Below are 17,124 nucleotides of genomic sequence, written 5' to 3' on the forward strand. Positions count from 1 at the left end.
ATGGGTGTCAGCACAGTCTTCTGTCTTTTTAGAACAAAGAACATACATTAAACACACCCAGGATTCATTTTCATTGGTTTCAAAGAGGTATTCAGTTGCAAATTACAGGTCAACGTGACCACGACGCCAGGAAAGAGGCTAATCCAGGCGTTACCAATAGGGCGTTACCAATAGGGGGTAGGAGGGGAAGTTTGCATTCTCCTCTTAAGAGAGTATATTCTTTACTTTGATGGTTAAGCAGATGTACAATGTATGTTTGATAGGCCAGAAGTCAGGCTTTTTAGTTCAAGCTGAATCAGTTTTGAACCCGAATAGTTAACCCTTAACTCTATATGTGAAAATCTCTTGTCAGGAGCCACCAGCATATAGATGGTGTTTAGAGACCTGGGGTTTCATAGCCACAGAGAAAGCATATTACATTAATCATGGAAAGACAGCTCAGTAACTTCCAAACAGAGGCCACATACAGGCTGATTCCCCCTCATTTCTCGCTGTTTAAATTACAGTTGTTTTCTTTTGAGTCACCAAATGACATTTCAAAAGATAATAAGAAGTTGCCACTTTGGGAGGGGAAAAAAAGCAACATTAAGCATCCTTTTAAAACATCAAATTTCTGGACTGTGTAGGTAGTTGCAGTATTTCTTCATTATTTTTTGAAGAGTACATATGAGCTCATTTAACAGACTTAAACCCATAGTTCAGTTTGGGGGAATTTCTATGGGTATACGTTTTTAAGAATTTACTTCTTATTGAGTGGATAACATTGAACTTGGAATGAACCAAACTCCCCTTTTCTGTTGATATCAGTTGCTTCGTGCTGTTTTTTTTTTTCCCCCCCCAAGGGTTTGGTGATAGCAGAAAATGAACTTTGAAATCAAGGGTAAATTTTGTGTAAAGGCAACACGCCTAGAGGAATGTACATAAATTCATTTACCCCCTAACATATAGGCCAAAGGTCGTCAGCCAGGGGCAGCTTTGCCCTTCCCAGGGCACATCTGGCAATGTCTGGAAATATTTTTGTTGTCCCCCAGGGGATGGGATGCCACTAGCGTCTAGAGGGTAGAGGCAGGGACGCTGCCCAACATACCACAGTGTGCAGGACAGCCCGTCACTTCCAAGATGCCAGTGGTGCGGAGGCTGAGAAAGCCTCTTCTAGAACTTGTAAACCAATAGGTTAGGAAAATGGGAGCTAGTGTCTTTCTGTCCCTTAACATATACGCTGTTTCCTGCATAAATCTGGTTGTGCGCTGAGCCAGTGGAGTTCATCTTTTGCTGCCCTGACATAACTACTACAACGTTCTTGCAGAATCTATCATTTTTATTTCGTGAAAAAATGGCTAATTCAGTGTTAGCTGGAATGGAAGGCAGAAAGAAAAGAGTTTGCTTGAAGTCTTACTTTAAATGGCTTTTTTGGGGGGGGCTAAGATTAAAAGGTGTTAAATTTATTATAGTCTTAAATTTTTGGAAAAAAATTTCATGAGAAGTTTTTATTTTGGACTATTTATCAAGTATTGTTAACGTCACACCCTCTTTAGTCATGACTGATGCAACCCTGCCCTGATGTAGGTATTTGCTTGTTTTGGATAAAGAAAAGTCACCTGAAATTACTATAATTGAAATAAAATAAAATTGTAAAAATTGCCTTATTTCTTTTTTATTCTTTGGCACTGTTGAAATAGAAGCATTGTGATTTTTTAAGAAATCCTTAAGAAAAGTCTTCTGCCTCTCATTTACTAACTGAAGCAGCAGCCGGAGGAACAGATGTGGGAAGGAGCGGATTTGCGCAGCGCTCTCTTTTCGTTCCTAGATTTTGCAATATGAACTTTAATTATTAAATTGTTTAGAGACTTTGAGAAACGTAAATCATTTAGTAGGATGTGGGATATACCTTAATTCCTGTGACTAAAGATCAGGCCCCTAAGATGGCAGATAAAGCTAGTAAATTAGAATTAGTAAGTTATACTTTTAAAGATTCCTAAAATGAGGCATACGACAATGTATGCCTAAAAGCAGTGACAAGTTTGAAATGTGAAAAGCAGTTGAGATACTATGACTTCCAGGATATGGAAAAGGACTTTCAGGAAATCAGCCGTAAGCATTGTCCAGTTTCTTAGGAATCCTGAACACATATCCGTCCACGCACTAACCCACGTGGTTTGTTAGAGAACTCACATCCTCATTTGCTGATGCTTCTTTTGTAATTTTGACACATATATACAAGACATATGGAAATTATGCGCTTGGACTTGAGTTCCTTTGGGGAGTTTGTAGTACATAACATACCTCTTGGGTTCCAAAGTGACACTGTTTTAATTGAAGATGTTATTTTAAAACCCAGTGAGTGGGTTGCTGTGCACTGACTTCTACAGTTTTCCCCCCAGTTGTCTTCATTTTCTCGTCTAAGCCCTAGCTATTTCAGACGGTAAGTTATCTGCTGAATTGTACTCTCTTCATTAGTTCTTTTGCTGGAATTTTTTTGTATCCTCAATTTTTCATTCATTTTATTCACTCTTTCATTCATATGCTTAATCATTCACTTATTCATTACTTCTTAATTCATTTATTCACTCAGTAAACCTTGATTAAAAGATGTATGTATATGCCTTATGTCTAACTGCTTGCTCCACGTCTCCATTTGGATATATAATGTGCATAGCAAACCTAATAGGTCCCAAACAGGAGTCCTGAATTCCCGCTACCACCTTCTCCTCCTGCAGTGTTCCCCATCCCAAGACATTGCTTACTCCTTTCGTTATTTAGGCCAAAAATTCTGAAGTTTTCCTTGTCTCCTCTGTATCTTTCATAATCACATCTAATCTGTAAGCCGCTCCTGTTGACTCTGCTTTTGCTGTCTGCCCAGCATCTGACGGCTTCTCATGAACCCCACGTTACCACCCGAGTCCAACCCACCACCAACCTCTACCTGGATCATTGCAACAGCGTCTTGAGTGGACCCTCTGCTTTTTCCCTTGCCCCCACCCTTAGTCTACTGTCAACACAATAGCCTGGGTGAACTTTGGAAGATGAATCCTGTCAATCCTCAGCAACTTCCTATTTCATTAAGAGTAAAAGGCGGTGTTCTTACAGTGGCCTGCATACCGGGTCCCACACAACTGACCCCTCATTGCTTCTCTGACTTCATTGCCCACGACACTCCCCTGGAATCTTTCCACTTGACCCAACCTGGCCTTCTTGCTATTCTAAACACCCCAGGTATGCTCCTGCCTCAGAGCTTTCGCAGGTAGCTGTTGTCTCTGCCTGGAATTCTGTTTCCCTAGTATCCATGTGGCTTGTTGCTTCACCTTGAAATCTTTGCTTAGTCACCTTTTCAGAGTCCTTCTCTGTCCACCCTTTTCAGCGTCGTCACCTCTCTGTGCTGTATACTTCCAAACTCCCTTTGCCTGTTACTGCTTTATCCTCTTACTGATAGCGTTTATCACCATCTAACGTGCTTAACATTTGTTTATTGATTATACTACTTACCCCTGCTCCCCAACACACACTAAATTTGCAAACTCCGGAAAACCAGGGCTTCTGCTTGAAACATGGAAGCCACAATTTTTTGTTGAATGAGTAAATAATTTCAAATATGATGTAGGAGCCAGTGAAGTAGCATATAATCTGAGGAAATAGATGCATTCCAAAGTACTATTTTTATTTCACGTGTCTTCAAGCTTCCATGTAATTCTGTTTTCTCATTTGGAAATAAAAATGGAGTGTTAATGAACCTAAAACATCCTGTAGATATGGTGAGACCTACTGTTTACTTACTAAAATAGGCAGGATATTCTACCTAACAGTCAGTATTCTAAATGTTAGTTATGAAAATTGTGTGACTGCAGGTTGAGTGGTTGGCATTTTGCAGAATGCTGTGGAAGTTGAATTTTAGAGAAAATGAGGTCACATCAATATTAGCTTTTCCCTCTCTAGCCTTGAGTAAAGTATGTGTAGTGTACGTGATATTCATTTTGAGTAAAATTGTGATACATGACAATCGTGAGCCTCTGTGTCCAGTAACAGGCCTTAATAGTGTTACTTAGGAAATGTAGTGGCACCTACATGTTTGTAAAGTGGGGAAATCCAGTTTTGGGTTGGCCTTCAGTTTGAAAGTTACTTTGCATACAAATGGGCAGAATGCACACCATCCATGGTCATAGCTAAGGTCATAATTCAGAGCAAAGGACAGAGCCAGACACAGTTGAGGACCAGAAAACACAGATCTCTAATCCGTAGCTGTAGGCAGAGCTGGGTCCCTGTAGACGAAAGGAGGCTCCACCCCAGAAGCACACAACTTGTGACATGCGTCTTGCATAAGGTAATTAAGGAAACCACAGACCTTGGGAATACCATCGTCAGACAGCTGTGTATGTACAATTAACTCACAAGCAGAGCCTGAAAAATTTCTTCAAATGGAAATAACAGCCTTGGTATAGAGATCCCAACACATATCAGCTCTGAGTAAGACCAGTGTGAGACCCACCAATGAGGATCAGTAGAATCAAGATGTCTCAGAAGAGAGGTCTGGCCTGGACAGGTCTGCGTAGGCTCCCTCAGCTATACATTTTCAGTAGTTTCTTAGTGAGGGAGCACTGGAAATTAATATTTGAATTTACTCTATATCATTTATGGTTTGCCGGGTATGACAGTGCTCAAGTGAACTGTGTAATTACTGTACCATGCTTCTCGTTTCGGATTCATTCATTCTTAACTAACCCTTATGTGGTCATCAGAAAGATCCAAGTTGAAGAACCGTCTTTTGCTCTAGATAGATACTTGAGTTGACTTGAGCCCACTGGGCTGTCGTAGCCAGCATTCCAAGGACCAGAGTGGGCAGACCAGGAACGCAGGGCTCCTCCTGGAGTGCTACCTTATGGAGACTTTTTTTCTTTCAGGATAGTGTTGACATTTTATAAGCAAATTTAAAAAACTGCTGTGTAATGAGCCGTGGACATTAAGCATGGAGCATGGTGTCTTTTGCTTTCCAAAACTTATACCTTATTTCCATTCTTTTATTTAAATTATTTAGTGAGTGTTCAGTAATTCTGGCTAGAGAGATGAAATATTCTTACTTTCTGACAGAAGTGTTAGGAGAGAGAGAAGTGCTGGTTGGAGTTGCGCAGTTTGGTGCTGTAGGAATTGACGAGGAAACAGAGCAAGGTGAGTCACACCCCAGCTACTAGATTATGCACCAGATTAAATGTGACTCTTCAGGAAGGCAGGAGAAAGAAACCGCTCCCATGGTAACTGTTGTTGTAGTTGTATTTTTACTTGCCTTTCAGAAAATATATGAAAGCTAAATAACACAGCAGTAGTGATGCTTGTAATGTTCTACCCATTTTCAAATAACAAGAGCTCTGAAAACTTAATGATTTTCTCTCCCTCTTGAGTTGGCATTGTCAGTTTGGTATCCAGCAAACATTAATCACCAGGGGTAAATGTATAGAAGACGTTTCCTATAAATGTCCGAAGATGCTTTTTCAGGGAAAGTGTCTTGTTAGAGTTCTCCTAGCTTGCTAAATGATCACTAAGGAAGATCTTAGTGCCATCCATCCTTTAGGGCTAAAAAACCCCGCCCCTCCCCAATGATATTAGATGTAGTGTCTCTTCTTTGGCTGGTCACAAGGAAATTAAAAAATAAATTTTTAGTGCAGCTACCTCATGACAGCTACCTCACTGGAATACCTGTTTGGATTATCAATGCCCACTTTTCCTCTTTCTCTTCAGTGTCTGTCTTTTGTCTGTATCAAACTCTGAGAGTAGGTAGGAAAAGAGAGGCAGATGAAACTGGATTCTCATTAAAATTGGTTTATTTAGAAAAGAGCTCTTATAAAAGATTAGGTCAGAAGTTGAAATTCAACACGCTATTCTTTTTTCTGTGTCATCAGATTGGACTGGATGTTGGCTGAATTTCTTTCAGAGTCGAAGTTCTATCTTTCTTGCTGAGGTTGGCACAGAGAACAAGGTCAGACGGTGACCTGTGAGGTGCCGATCTGTCTGTGGCCTGTGACAAGACTGTTTTGCTCATGTTTTGCTCTTGTTTCTGTAATATCCGTCAAGGCTAGGACTTCAGCTTCCTACTCTAAGACTAAAAGATAGATTAATTAACAAAATACTGGGCCCGGTTGGCGGCATAGAGGTTAAGTTCATGTCCTCTGCTTCGGCGGCTCAGGGTTCATCGGTTTGGATCCTGGGTGTGGACTTACACACCGCTCATCAAGCCATGCTGTGGCAGCATCCCACACAGAGGAACTAGACGTACTCACAACTAGGATGGACAACTCTGTACTGGGGGGTTTAGGGAGAAAAAAAGAGAAAGATTTGCAACAGAAGTTAGCTCAGGGCCAATCTTCCTCACCAAAAGGCATACCTTAAAAAACACACACACACACACCAAAATACATTAGTATTTTTTGGACTTGTATGTATTCACACGACTTAATGATCTCTTGAAATGATTTATTTTATAATATACCACCGTGTTTCAGTTCTCATCACAATCCAAACAGTAGTTTAATGGCCCAGAACAGAAGACATCCTATGTTTTACTTTAAAAGCACGTTTCTTAACTTTCTATTTGGTAGCAAACACTTAGAAATGTTTTGAAATATTATCCTGTTTAAAAATTTTTTTTTAAAAGATTGGCACCTGACCTAACATCTGTTGTCAATCTTTTTTCTTCTTCTTCTTCTTCTCCCTAGTTGTTACCCATACTGTACACTTGTTAATAGTAAATTGAGTAATTAATCATGCTTAAATTGAATGTGGCATATTTACAAATAGTATTTATTGTTATTATTTAATTGAGGTAGTGTATTCCTTACTCTTTTTGGTTTCTCATCTCATTTCTCTAACTAGATTATCAACTTTTTGCTATAAATACCAATTCTCTTATATCTTTACATCTGCCACAATGTCTCACTCAAGGTAGAGATTCAATGCAAATTTGTTAATGGATGAACCAATAATCCTGCGACTTGGAACATGCCAGAAGGAAACATGATGATATTCTTTCCCACGAACTACCTATTTAAATGTGTCTTGGAAAGAATGTTCAGCAAATTACCTTAATTTGCAAAATTGCCTTCATAACATTTGCAGCTGTTCTACTTCTCAGGAAAATGATTCATATTATTTTAAAGACACGACAACTTAAACAAGGTCAAAGCTAATGGTAATTAGCAATAAAAAATACAAAAATTGCAAATTCTGCATAGTGTGAATGTGCACTGGATTTTCAAGAAGGTGGCCAGCTATATTGGAGAAAACTTTTAAGGTGGAGCTGACTGATAACCTTTCCAAAACATCATTAGAATTTTCTTTTTTTTTTTTTTTTCCCCTCTTCTGCTTTACCCCCCTCCTTCCTCAATTATTGAGCTCTTTCTAGGTGGCCAACCTTTCCTGGGAACTTTCTGTTCCATTATTGTATAATTTCCTCCTCACACACATCCTCTTGGTAAGCTATTATTATCTATATCCTGATGACCAGGAAACCTTGAGGTTTGGAGGGTTCAGGACTTCTGGCATGAGCTTGGCACTTTTTTCACGGACCTGAAACAATCACCTCATCTTCTATCTTTCGATGTGTGACCTTGGAGAAAAACATCATTTAACTTCTCTGTGCCTTTTAAGAGTATTTTTTCTTCTAGGAAAGGGTAATAAAAATGTCTGCCCTACTAACTTCCTGGGGTGCTGTATTATCCTGGATAACTGAGATAATTAAAACACGGGAAATAGAGGGCATTATTATTTTTATTATATCTGAGTCTTGATCCCATGGGTGGTCACCAATGTGCAAACTTTGAAGAAGGGATTAGAACCAGATTGTAATTAAAAATGGTCTGTTGATGTTTTCTTTTGGATTTAAAACACCTAAGACATATTCACATATTTGAGTTTTTGCAGTAGACGGAAAAAGATCCGGAAACTGGACTTTCGTGTTTCTGTAGCTGTGGGTAAACCCAGATCAGTCCTGTACAGAAAAGCCTGTATGATCTAGAGGAAGTGACGTATTTTCCTCTAACTTACTTCCGTTTCAACTTGACAGTTTATTTCTCATTGGAATTTAATTATTCGGGTCACTGGATCTGTGTTTCCTGTTTTTATTGAAGAGGAAGACACACCATGCCACCAAGGGGAGGCCAGGCTGGCCTTCGACCGCGCGGCGAGGCGGCTCCTTCTAGTGTCCGGTTAGCTGGTTCTCTTCCTCCTTCTTGGTCAGTTTCCAAATCTGTCTTTTCTGAAACACTATAAAATGTCCTGAATCTCAAAAGAAGGTAGTGTTTGAGATTCCGTGAACTTTTTCCACTGTTGTTGAAGAAAGAGAAGTAGAAGCTCTTGAAGGCTCTGTGAAAAATCATCAAGAGTAGGGGACAATCCATCAGCATAAAGATAAAGGAAGAGGATGTGCTTCCTGAAAAGGTTATGGTTGATAAACGCACACACACGTGCACATGTATATTTGATATTTTAATGAACATAGAATAAGCAGTGTTTTAGCAATGAGGGAAATAAAAACGCGAAAAAAATTACTTAGTTTCTCTAGTAATCAACTATTTAGTTGTTTTACTGTTTTCATGATTCCTTCCAGGAGAGAAGACAGTTTTGTTAGTCCCGGCTTCTAACTCTATTCAGACGTTTTCCTCTCTCTAGCGTCTCCTTTCCTAGAAGCCCACAGCCTCTTTAGGAAGCAGAGCGTGAGTCACCCCACTCGTGCCTGCTCAGGCCTGCTCGTCACCCTCCAGGGCCTCTGCATGCCGCTGGTGGAGCATTTGCTTGTCTTACGGATATGCCACTCTGGATGTTTCCTTCTTTACCTGTACGAGCGTCTCCCTAAATAAACTGAGCATATCTCAAGAGCAGACAAACTTCCCAGCTTTTCTTCTCTTTCCCCACCGTGTGCGTCACAGAGCACACTCATGTAAAACACGCACTCAGAGCGGGTGGTGATTGGCAGTTTAGACACCTCAATTCATGGTGCTCACTTTCCACTGATGATGAAAGGCAGTCTCATAATATTTTCTGAATCCTGGGAAAGTGTAAACTTTCCATTTTCCATATTCAGTTCCAGTTATGTGCATACTCTCTAGAACTCACAAATCCTTGCCAAGTGGTAAAGAATTCTGATTGAACACTTGTGATGTGTGAAGCATTTTTGCATGAAAACGTATCTACCCTGGAAATGCCTGCTTTTTATTTCTGTAAGTAGATAGTCATCTTTTTCTCTTGTTTTCATGTCCATATTAATGTTAATTATTCTAGAATATAAGTCCCAAGAAAATGTAGCTGTGTCTCTTCAGCTTATGGAAGGAACCTGACACAGGCTGAGCATAGATGACTGCTTAATGTCATAACATTGCTCGATGACGAGACGCAAAGCTAGTCGCAGCTGAGGAACTCCCAGTCTTCGGAAGTTATCAAATCGATCCCGTGAGGTGCCATCTACCAAGAGGAAAAACAGGAGAACAAAAGCACATTGTGAGATGTGTAAACTGTTCTTCAGTGAAGGAGGTTTGTGTATATAATTGAGTTTGGTTGTTTTTGTTTACAGAGCTCCTATAATTTCCCTGTGCCAGATTCTGAGTCAAAAGAAAACCATCAAAGTGCTCAGGCAACAGCTGTTCCGAGTCCTTGGGTGCAGTAATTCTGAGCCCAGGGCTGTGCCTACTCTTGCCATGGAGTGAGGCTCTCTGTAAAACCCTGCCTTCTTCCACAGAGCTGTCCAGGTGACTGTCCTTGTGAAAACAAATGTTAATCACCAGGTCTATTCAACAGATATCCCGAAGGAGAAAATAACCGTTAAGACCGGATGGTGGTTCATGAACTCCTCTCGGAAGAATTCTGTCACTGAACACATTTCTAAACCTCGTGGTGTAGTTCCTTCTTTGTAAAAGAAGAGCAATACTGGAGGTAGACCAGTGAGAATTGCACGTAGAGTTTAGTCAGCTCTAAGATATTTAATAAACCGTAAGTGATGTGGCTGTATGTTATGGAACTTTCTGCTCAGCTCAGCCATTCTTCTAATGTTTCTATCATTTGGAAGAAGTGGGTTAATAAGAAGAAAAACAAATAATATCCAGAAATGTAACTTGTAAAACAATAAGGATGAGGACTCATTTCACCTGATTTGAAAACGTATTTAAGATTGATAATTAAAAAGACTGGGGGCCGGCTCCGTGGCCGAGTGGTTAAGTCCGCGCGCTCCGCTGCGGCGGCCCAGGGTTCGGATCCTGGGCGTGGACATGGCACTGCTCGTCAGGCCACGTTGAGGTGGCGTCCCACATCCCACAACTAGAAGGACGTGCGACTAAGATATACAACTGTCTACAGGGCGGGCGTTGGGGAGATAAAAGCAGAAAAAAAAAACCAGGTTGGCAACAGTTGTTAGCCCAGGTGCCAATCTTTGGGAAAAAAAAAAAAGGAAGATTGGCAACAGTTGTTAGCCAATCCTTAAGAAAAAAAAAAGACTGTATAATATTTTGTTAAAGAAAAAAATTATCAGTTGATATGGAATAACAGAGAGATTCCAGAAGTTAAAAGCTATTTTAATCTTGTCTAACACAGAGCAGGAATAACAGAGTGATAGGGAAAAGAAGCATTCGTCAAGTATTTATCTTGGAATAAGGAAGAATCTGTACTCTGTATACAAACACAGAATGTATAGTAATGGCAAAAGAAACAGAGTGCAAGAAAAATAAAGTACAGCATTACTTAAAATGGACACACATATATTAGATGAATATACTAATTCCATTTGATGTTTGTGCAAGGAAGATGAATGCTTGAGGAAATCTTACAATCGTTTTAGAGGAAAATGTGCTGCCTCTTAGCATTAAAATGTTTAAGCATTCTTACTGATAAAGGTAATAAAATAAGATTTTTTTCCTCTGGGGAATCAAGAATGTTGTCGATGGTGCTGTCATTGTTTCACTCGTGGAGCGTAATCTGTCACTATGTTTGAGTCGTGATGTTGCTGTTCTGGACGGTGACGGGAGTGAGGGTAATGGCCGACCCTGTGCTGAGTGAGTGGGGTGGTGGACATTTGGAGGAAGGCTTGTGTGTATCTGCTGATCAGACCGTCAGCGAGCCCATCACACAAGCCCCTGGGGCTCCAGCCCACCTTTTCAGTTTCATTGTTTGACATTTCCTCCAAAAGCCATTTTCCTACAGACCGTATTCATTTAAAAAAAATTAAAAACTTTTTTAATATTCGTTATTTTTTTCGTCTTCTTCTTCTCCCCAGTACACAGTTGTATATTCCAGCTGTAGGTCCTTCTAGTTCTGCTGTGTGGGACACCTCCTCAGCGTGGCCTGATGAGTGGTGCCATCAAGGCCGGCTCCTCGTGAACTGAGAACCCGAGAACCCTGGGCCACTGAAGCAGAGCGCGAGAACTTAACCACTCGGCCGTGGGGCCAGCCCCATGTATTCATTTTTCACTCTGTTTTTGTAAATGTTTTCCCCCTTCCCTGAATGTCTTTTCTTCTCCTGGCAGGGGGATTCTTATTTGTCTTTTGAAATTTTGTTCAAACCGCACCTTGTCGGTGTCCCTTGGTCCCTGTGGCCCCTTAGACACGTGAGGCTGGCAGCTCTACCAAGGAGCCTGCTGCTTCCTTGACGGCAGGGACTGCGTCCCAGCCACCTTTATACACAGAGTGTGTGTGGATTGAGTGAATAAAAAAACAAAGGAAAATCCCAACATCAGTATTATTTGCTAGCTTTCTAATTAAATTCTGTTAAACTGACGTTTGTCACATTGACTCAGTATAAACTTATTTAACAATGACCAAATTGTGTAGCTCCCGACAATTCTATAACATGGGTAAGCAGTTATTACCAGGCAACTTTATTTTGCAACAGAGTTTTGTTGAGGTTTGTACTTGCCTCATTGCTTATTTGCTGTAATATGAGCCTTTTACTGTGTCACTATCAGGTTCTTAGTGTTTATAACGATACTCAAGAAGGTACATTTATCAGCTTTTTGAGGCCAAGGTGCCATTAGTGAACTTTTCTCTACTATTTAATGCTCTTAAGAGAAAATATGCCTAAGGACCCATCTTATTTTCAGGAAGTAAGTTTGTTTTTTTTTTTCCCATCTTTTGGGACCCAGAGATGAAAAATTGCCCCTTTAAAAATTATTCATCAATATAAAAATCTTCATGCAAACATTTACGCTTCAAGACACAGAATGAATTTAGATTAAAGACTATATGACGTTTGTACTGGATAGATACAGGTTCTGTCGTAGATGACAGAGGCCACACTTGACAAGACGCAGGTTTCTCTCCCTTTCGTGGTTGTCTGCATGCAGGGAGCCCAGATCCAGTAAGGTGACTCTCCTCCACCTGGGTGGTGGGGTTGGTGTGGCGTCCCATGGTGTTAGGCGTTCAGGCGCCTTCTCACTCATTGCTTTGTATTTAAAATTTAATATGTGTTACTTTCCTTTTTATTGATTGATTATTACAGAGTGACTATCTGATCAGCAGTTATGCTTGACAAGAAGTAGAAGTTATGGTTTATTTATAGTATCTTATGGGTTTGGCATGGCAAAAGTGTCTTGCAAATACATATTTGGTTAATTAGTGGAAAGTTCATATATTTTGGGCCAGGGTTGTTAGAGTACAACTGTTAACAGGACCCTTGTGGTGTGAGTTGTGGGGCTGCCTGTCCAGGGTGGGATGGGAAGTGAGAGAGGGACAGTAAAGTGCTCCTGAGCCCTGAGGAGCAAGAGTTCTTTCCGGCATGGGTGCAAAGTGCTGCCCTTGAAGGATGGGTAGGGTTTCAATAAACAGGAAATGGAGGAGGAGGGCGAAGAGGAGCTTGGGGTGCATGGGGGGTGGGTGAGCGGGAAGTCCTGACAGTGTCCCATTGCCTCGCATGGAGCACTTCACAGATGACCTGTGACCCCCACTGCGCCTTGGGAGTGAAGCTGGAGGAAGGCTGTTTGTGAGCGACGGGGAGCGGTGTGGGTGCTGCCTTTATCCTTGTGCTTTTTTTTTCCTGATAGGATGACAGATGAGTTTTATCTTGGATAATACCTTGACAAAACTTCGTCGATTTGTTAATTTACATTATTCAAGATGTTTCCGTGAGCTATACTAATCTTAATACCTGGAACATATGACTCATGTTTAGATGAGATTGTATTTAGAATTAGGCATAATAATGACAGCATCTGTAAACGGGTCACGTTTAAAGGCGGACATAAACTCTCAGTATTCACAAAGAGCCTGGCTCCAAGGGCTTTCTGAAGTGAAAAGGTTGCACTGTTCCATTTTCTGGTCACATTCTGCTGATACGTCATTTAGAGAAAGTTCCAATTCCTGATGAACAGCAGAGCGCTGACATGATTTTTCACTTAGGTGTGCAGAAATAATTAGTTAACTTTGTGCACAAAATAGGCTGAAATCAAGCTTTAATTAGTCAGACTTTTACATAATTCATCATGGTCACTTTGAAAGTCCAGCTGAATATGCTCTTGACTGTTATCGCGATGTGTTCATTTTCAAGGACTAGTTGTCTTTTGATAGTTCCTTTCTGCACAGATAATTTAGGTCTTCCAAGTCAAGCCATGACAGTGCACCTACGCTCCTTTTAAGGGGGTGAATTGTTACATAAGGATCCATAAAGAAATGAATCAGTCCATAACAAAGTTCTTCTTATTAAATATTATTCTTGATATCAATATAATCAGCTTTGAGGACAGGAAACTAAGTTAAGTTTCTTTCTGTCTTTTTGAATCCGTAGGCTGTCCATCTGGCCCAGGCGAGCTTCCAGATTGAAGCGTTTGGCTCCAAATTCATTCTCGACCTCACACTAAATAAGTAAGTATTTAGTCACAATCCTGTTAAGAAGCAAGTGCAACATAACTTCACTTCATGATAATGGTTTGGTCAAAATAATGTCTGTTGTTGGAGCAACTGTTATCTTCCAGCTGATTATATGTCATTTAACACTTAAAGAAAAATGTAAAAGTCTGAAGTTAATTCTGTCTTTTTCTTTTGCTAAAAAGAAATGGCATTTAACATTTAACTTGTTAAATATCTCAGATACAGTACTTAGATATTATGATTTTAAATGGGATAAATATTTGAAGTGCTGCTAGTTAATTAAATGTTAACTCTAATCATTACTAGATATAGGAAGCATGATAAATTACTGACTCAAGTATAATTAGACTTCAGTCTAGAAATTTCTTCCATTTTATCTTTCATTATGCAATTCACATGACTTCTGTATAAAGAACAAAGAAAATGACTTGCAAATACCTATTTTGAGAAGGTTCTTTGCTTTGTAATTTACTCTAATACAGTTTCTTAGAAATTTTCGTCTGGATGAGAATTTACCTGATTTTCCTCCGAGCATGTGTGTATGTTGATATTTAAATGCTGTACCCCAAGTTGGACCCAGTTGTACAGATGTCCTTGTACAAGGCACCAACAAGAGCTGTTGACTTCAGCCCGGCTCGTCAGCCTCTAATTGGACTAACGGTGAGCCTTTCTTTGGTGAAAGAGATTTCCTGTATGGTTTTCTTTAGTTTAGGAATCTCCAGTCAGTATTTTAAACTCTCATCAGTATTTTGACCAGGACTGCATCTTTGCCAGAAAAATACCACATAATGCTGTCAGACGCTATGCTGTAGGTGACCTCAGTCAATATCTGAGAAATTGCAAGGGACTGTAATGAACAGCTCTTAAATTTCTTGTGTGCCAAATTCTCTGAGCTCTGCAGAAAAAAATGCAGAGTCAGCCTGGGTGCACCTTCCTCAGGTGTTGTTGCAGCTCTGAGTCAGAATGAGTCAGCAGAAGCCGGAGGGTCCTGTGTTGAAGGTGTTGCAGGGCTTTCTCTCTGAGTCTGCTGGGCGTCACCTGAGCTTCTTTTCACCATGCTGTGTTAGCATTGTGCCTGCCTGAGAGATTCATCTGCCGAATCTTAGACTCTGTGGAATAGCAAGTATGGCAAATTTTAGTTTGTTTAGGTCCTGTATTCCTTTAACTCTTACTGCCATGGAGACTGTCATTCCAGGCTGTCATGTAGTGACAGCAACCAGTATTGCTATGTGCTTTGAGTGGTTAGACATCACAGCCACAGCAGGGCCTTCCAATCATATGACTGAGAAAGGGTCATGTGGGGTGTCCAAGGTACTTAGAGGTCTGGGAACCCATCAGAAGATTATTCATCCTACCATTTAACATGCAGAGGAGTCAAGTTGAGCACCTACTCTGAGCAGCCCTTGCCTTGAGGAGCTTATCGTCTAGTTGGGAGAGGTTGATAGATGGATGTATAATTTTAGAAGAGTGTGAAATTTGCTGTGCTAGAGATCAGCATGGAATGCTATGGTAGCACCAAAGGGCGGCAGCTCTTCCAGCTGGAGGAGTGTGAAAAGGCGTCTTGGAAAAGCTGATGCTTGAGCTAAATCTTGCAGGACAAGTGTTAGTAAGGAAAGGAAGTGTTGGGATGGGTGGGGGAGAGAGAGAAAAGGAGAACTGCTTTCTAGACAGAGGAGATAGTGTCTGCTGAGGAGGCTGGGCTGTGTCGCAGTGCGGCGTGTGAAGAGAGCGTGAGTCTCTTGTTGAACTTCATGGTAAATTACAAGGTTGGTGCAGAGAGAGATGAGTCAGGAGAGGTGGGCCCAGGGACAGCTCAACCCGGGGAAGATCTTGTGTGTCATGCTCAAGTGCATGGCCATTATCCCCCAGACTGTGAAAAATGATGTAAGGGGAACAAAAGAGGTTCCGTTCTCAGGAAGTGCTAAGAGGCAGGAGAAGGAATGCTTTCAAGACTGTTCAGGTGACAAAAATCATTAGGATTTCCTTGATGTGGCTGACAAGGCAGAAAGAAGAGTTAAAGTTAACAGCTGCCTTGATTGGATAGCTGGTGGGAGGTGGTATCCAGCAGAAATGGGCAGCACAGGGAACAAACAGGTTAAATGGAGAAGAGAAGAGAATGTGAAATCAGAGTAGACGTAACTGACATGAGGGGCTTTGGGACATACATGAGGCCGTGTCTAGGAGGTCGGTGGATGTAACCGTCTGAAGCTCCAGGAAGAGGTGCGGTGGGAGGTAGTAGAGTTGAGAGTCTTTTCCATATAAACATTAATGACAAACATGGTTGTGAATGAGATTGCCCAGGGAGCGTGGGTAGAGTAAGGACAACATAAGCTGGGAAGATAGTTGAGAGCTGAGGAGGAAGAGGAGCCCGTGAAGGGACAGAATGAGTGATCAGAGAAGTGGGAGGAGAATCAGGAGAATGATTCCATAGAGAGTTTCAAAACAGAAAGACGTGATATGTAGCCTCTGCAGTAGAATGATCTAGTGAGATAAGGAGCAACATCGCCCTTTGGATTTGCCAATCAGCTAATCACTGGTGGTCTGAAGGCAGCAGTTTCAGGGAAGTGCTGCGGGCAGAATCCTGGTTACCATGGCTGGGAGCGAATGAAAGGAGACGCCGTGGAGACACCAAGTACCCACTGGGCACGTGTGAGAAGGAAAGGGAGCTCAGGTGGTATCTAGAAGAAGACGGGCGTCAAGGGAGGCTGTAGGGATAACAGAGCAAGTCGATAGGCTGAGAGACGGTCTGGTAAGAGTGAGAGGGTGAAGATACAGAAGAGAAGGAGATAGTTTAAGGAGCAAGGTCTGGGTGAGGAAGGAAGGGAGGGAGAGCAAGCACACATGGCAGAATTTAGTCTTGACCCAGGAGAGACGGTTCATTCCAACTCGTGTGATGGTGTCGGGGGTGTCAGGTAGGGATTGGTTGGCAGGCGAAGGGATGGAGTTGAGGACATGCGTCTCTGAAGATTCCTTCTTCTTGGAGACAGCGTTATCTGTCGTAGGGATTGGGGTGGACAGGGAGGGTGGGTTGGAGCTGGAGGAAAATGACAAAAGTTTAGGCTCATTGCTGCGAGGAATGGATTAGGAAGCTCACCAAGGTCATGTTAAAGAATCTAGGAGAAATCGTGTGTTACGTGGTAGTCCTCGTGTCCTTCTTCCTGATGGTCTTTGTTTTTAACCTGGAGCCCCAGCACTGCAGAGTGTGAGGGGAGACTGCAGATTGTCGTGTGACCAGGGTTCAGTTTTTCTGGTGGAAGCACAGAGTGAGAACAGTGCATGCAGAGCTCCTTGAGTACTGGT

At 41.4% G+C, this 17,124-nt stretch overlaps 1 protein-coding gene across 1 annotated transcript in view; it reads left to right on the plus strand.

Annotated features, from left to right (window-relative positions):
* Positions 1-17,124, plus strand: part of ADAM23 (ADAM metallopeptidase domain 23) — a 149,385-nt gene that overhangs the window by 19,967 nt on the left and 112,294 nt on the right. Inside the window, exon 3 of the mRNA XM_046659669.1 lies at positions 13,742-13,818. Coding sequence (XP_046515625.1) covers positions 13,742-13,818 — 77 coding nt within the window. The remainder of the gene's footprint in view (positions 1-13,741; positions 13,819-17,124) is intronic.

Source organism: Equus quagga, chromosome 4 (assembly GCF_021613505.1).
Source record: "Equus quagga isolate Etosha38 chromosome 4, UCLA_HA_Equagga_1.0, whole genome shotgun sequence".
Lineage (NCBI taxonomy): Eukaryota > Metazoa > Chordata > Mammalia > Perissodactyla > Equidae > Equus > Equus quagga.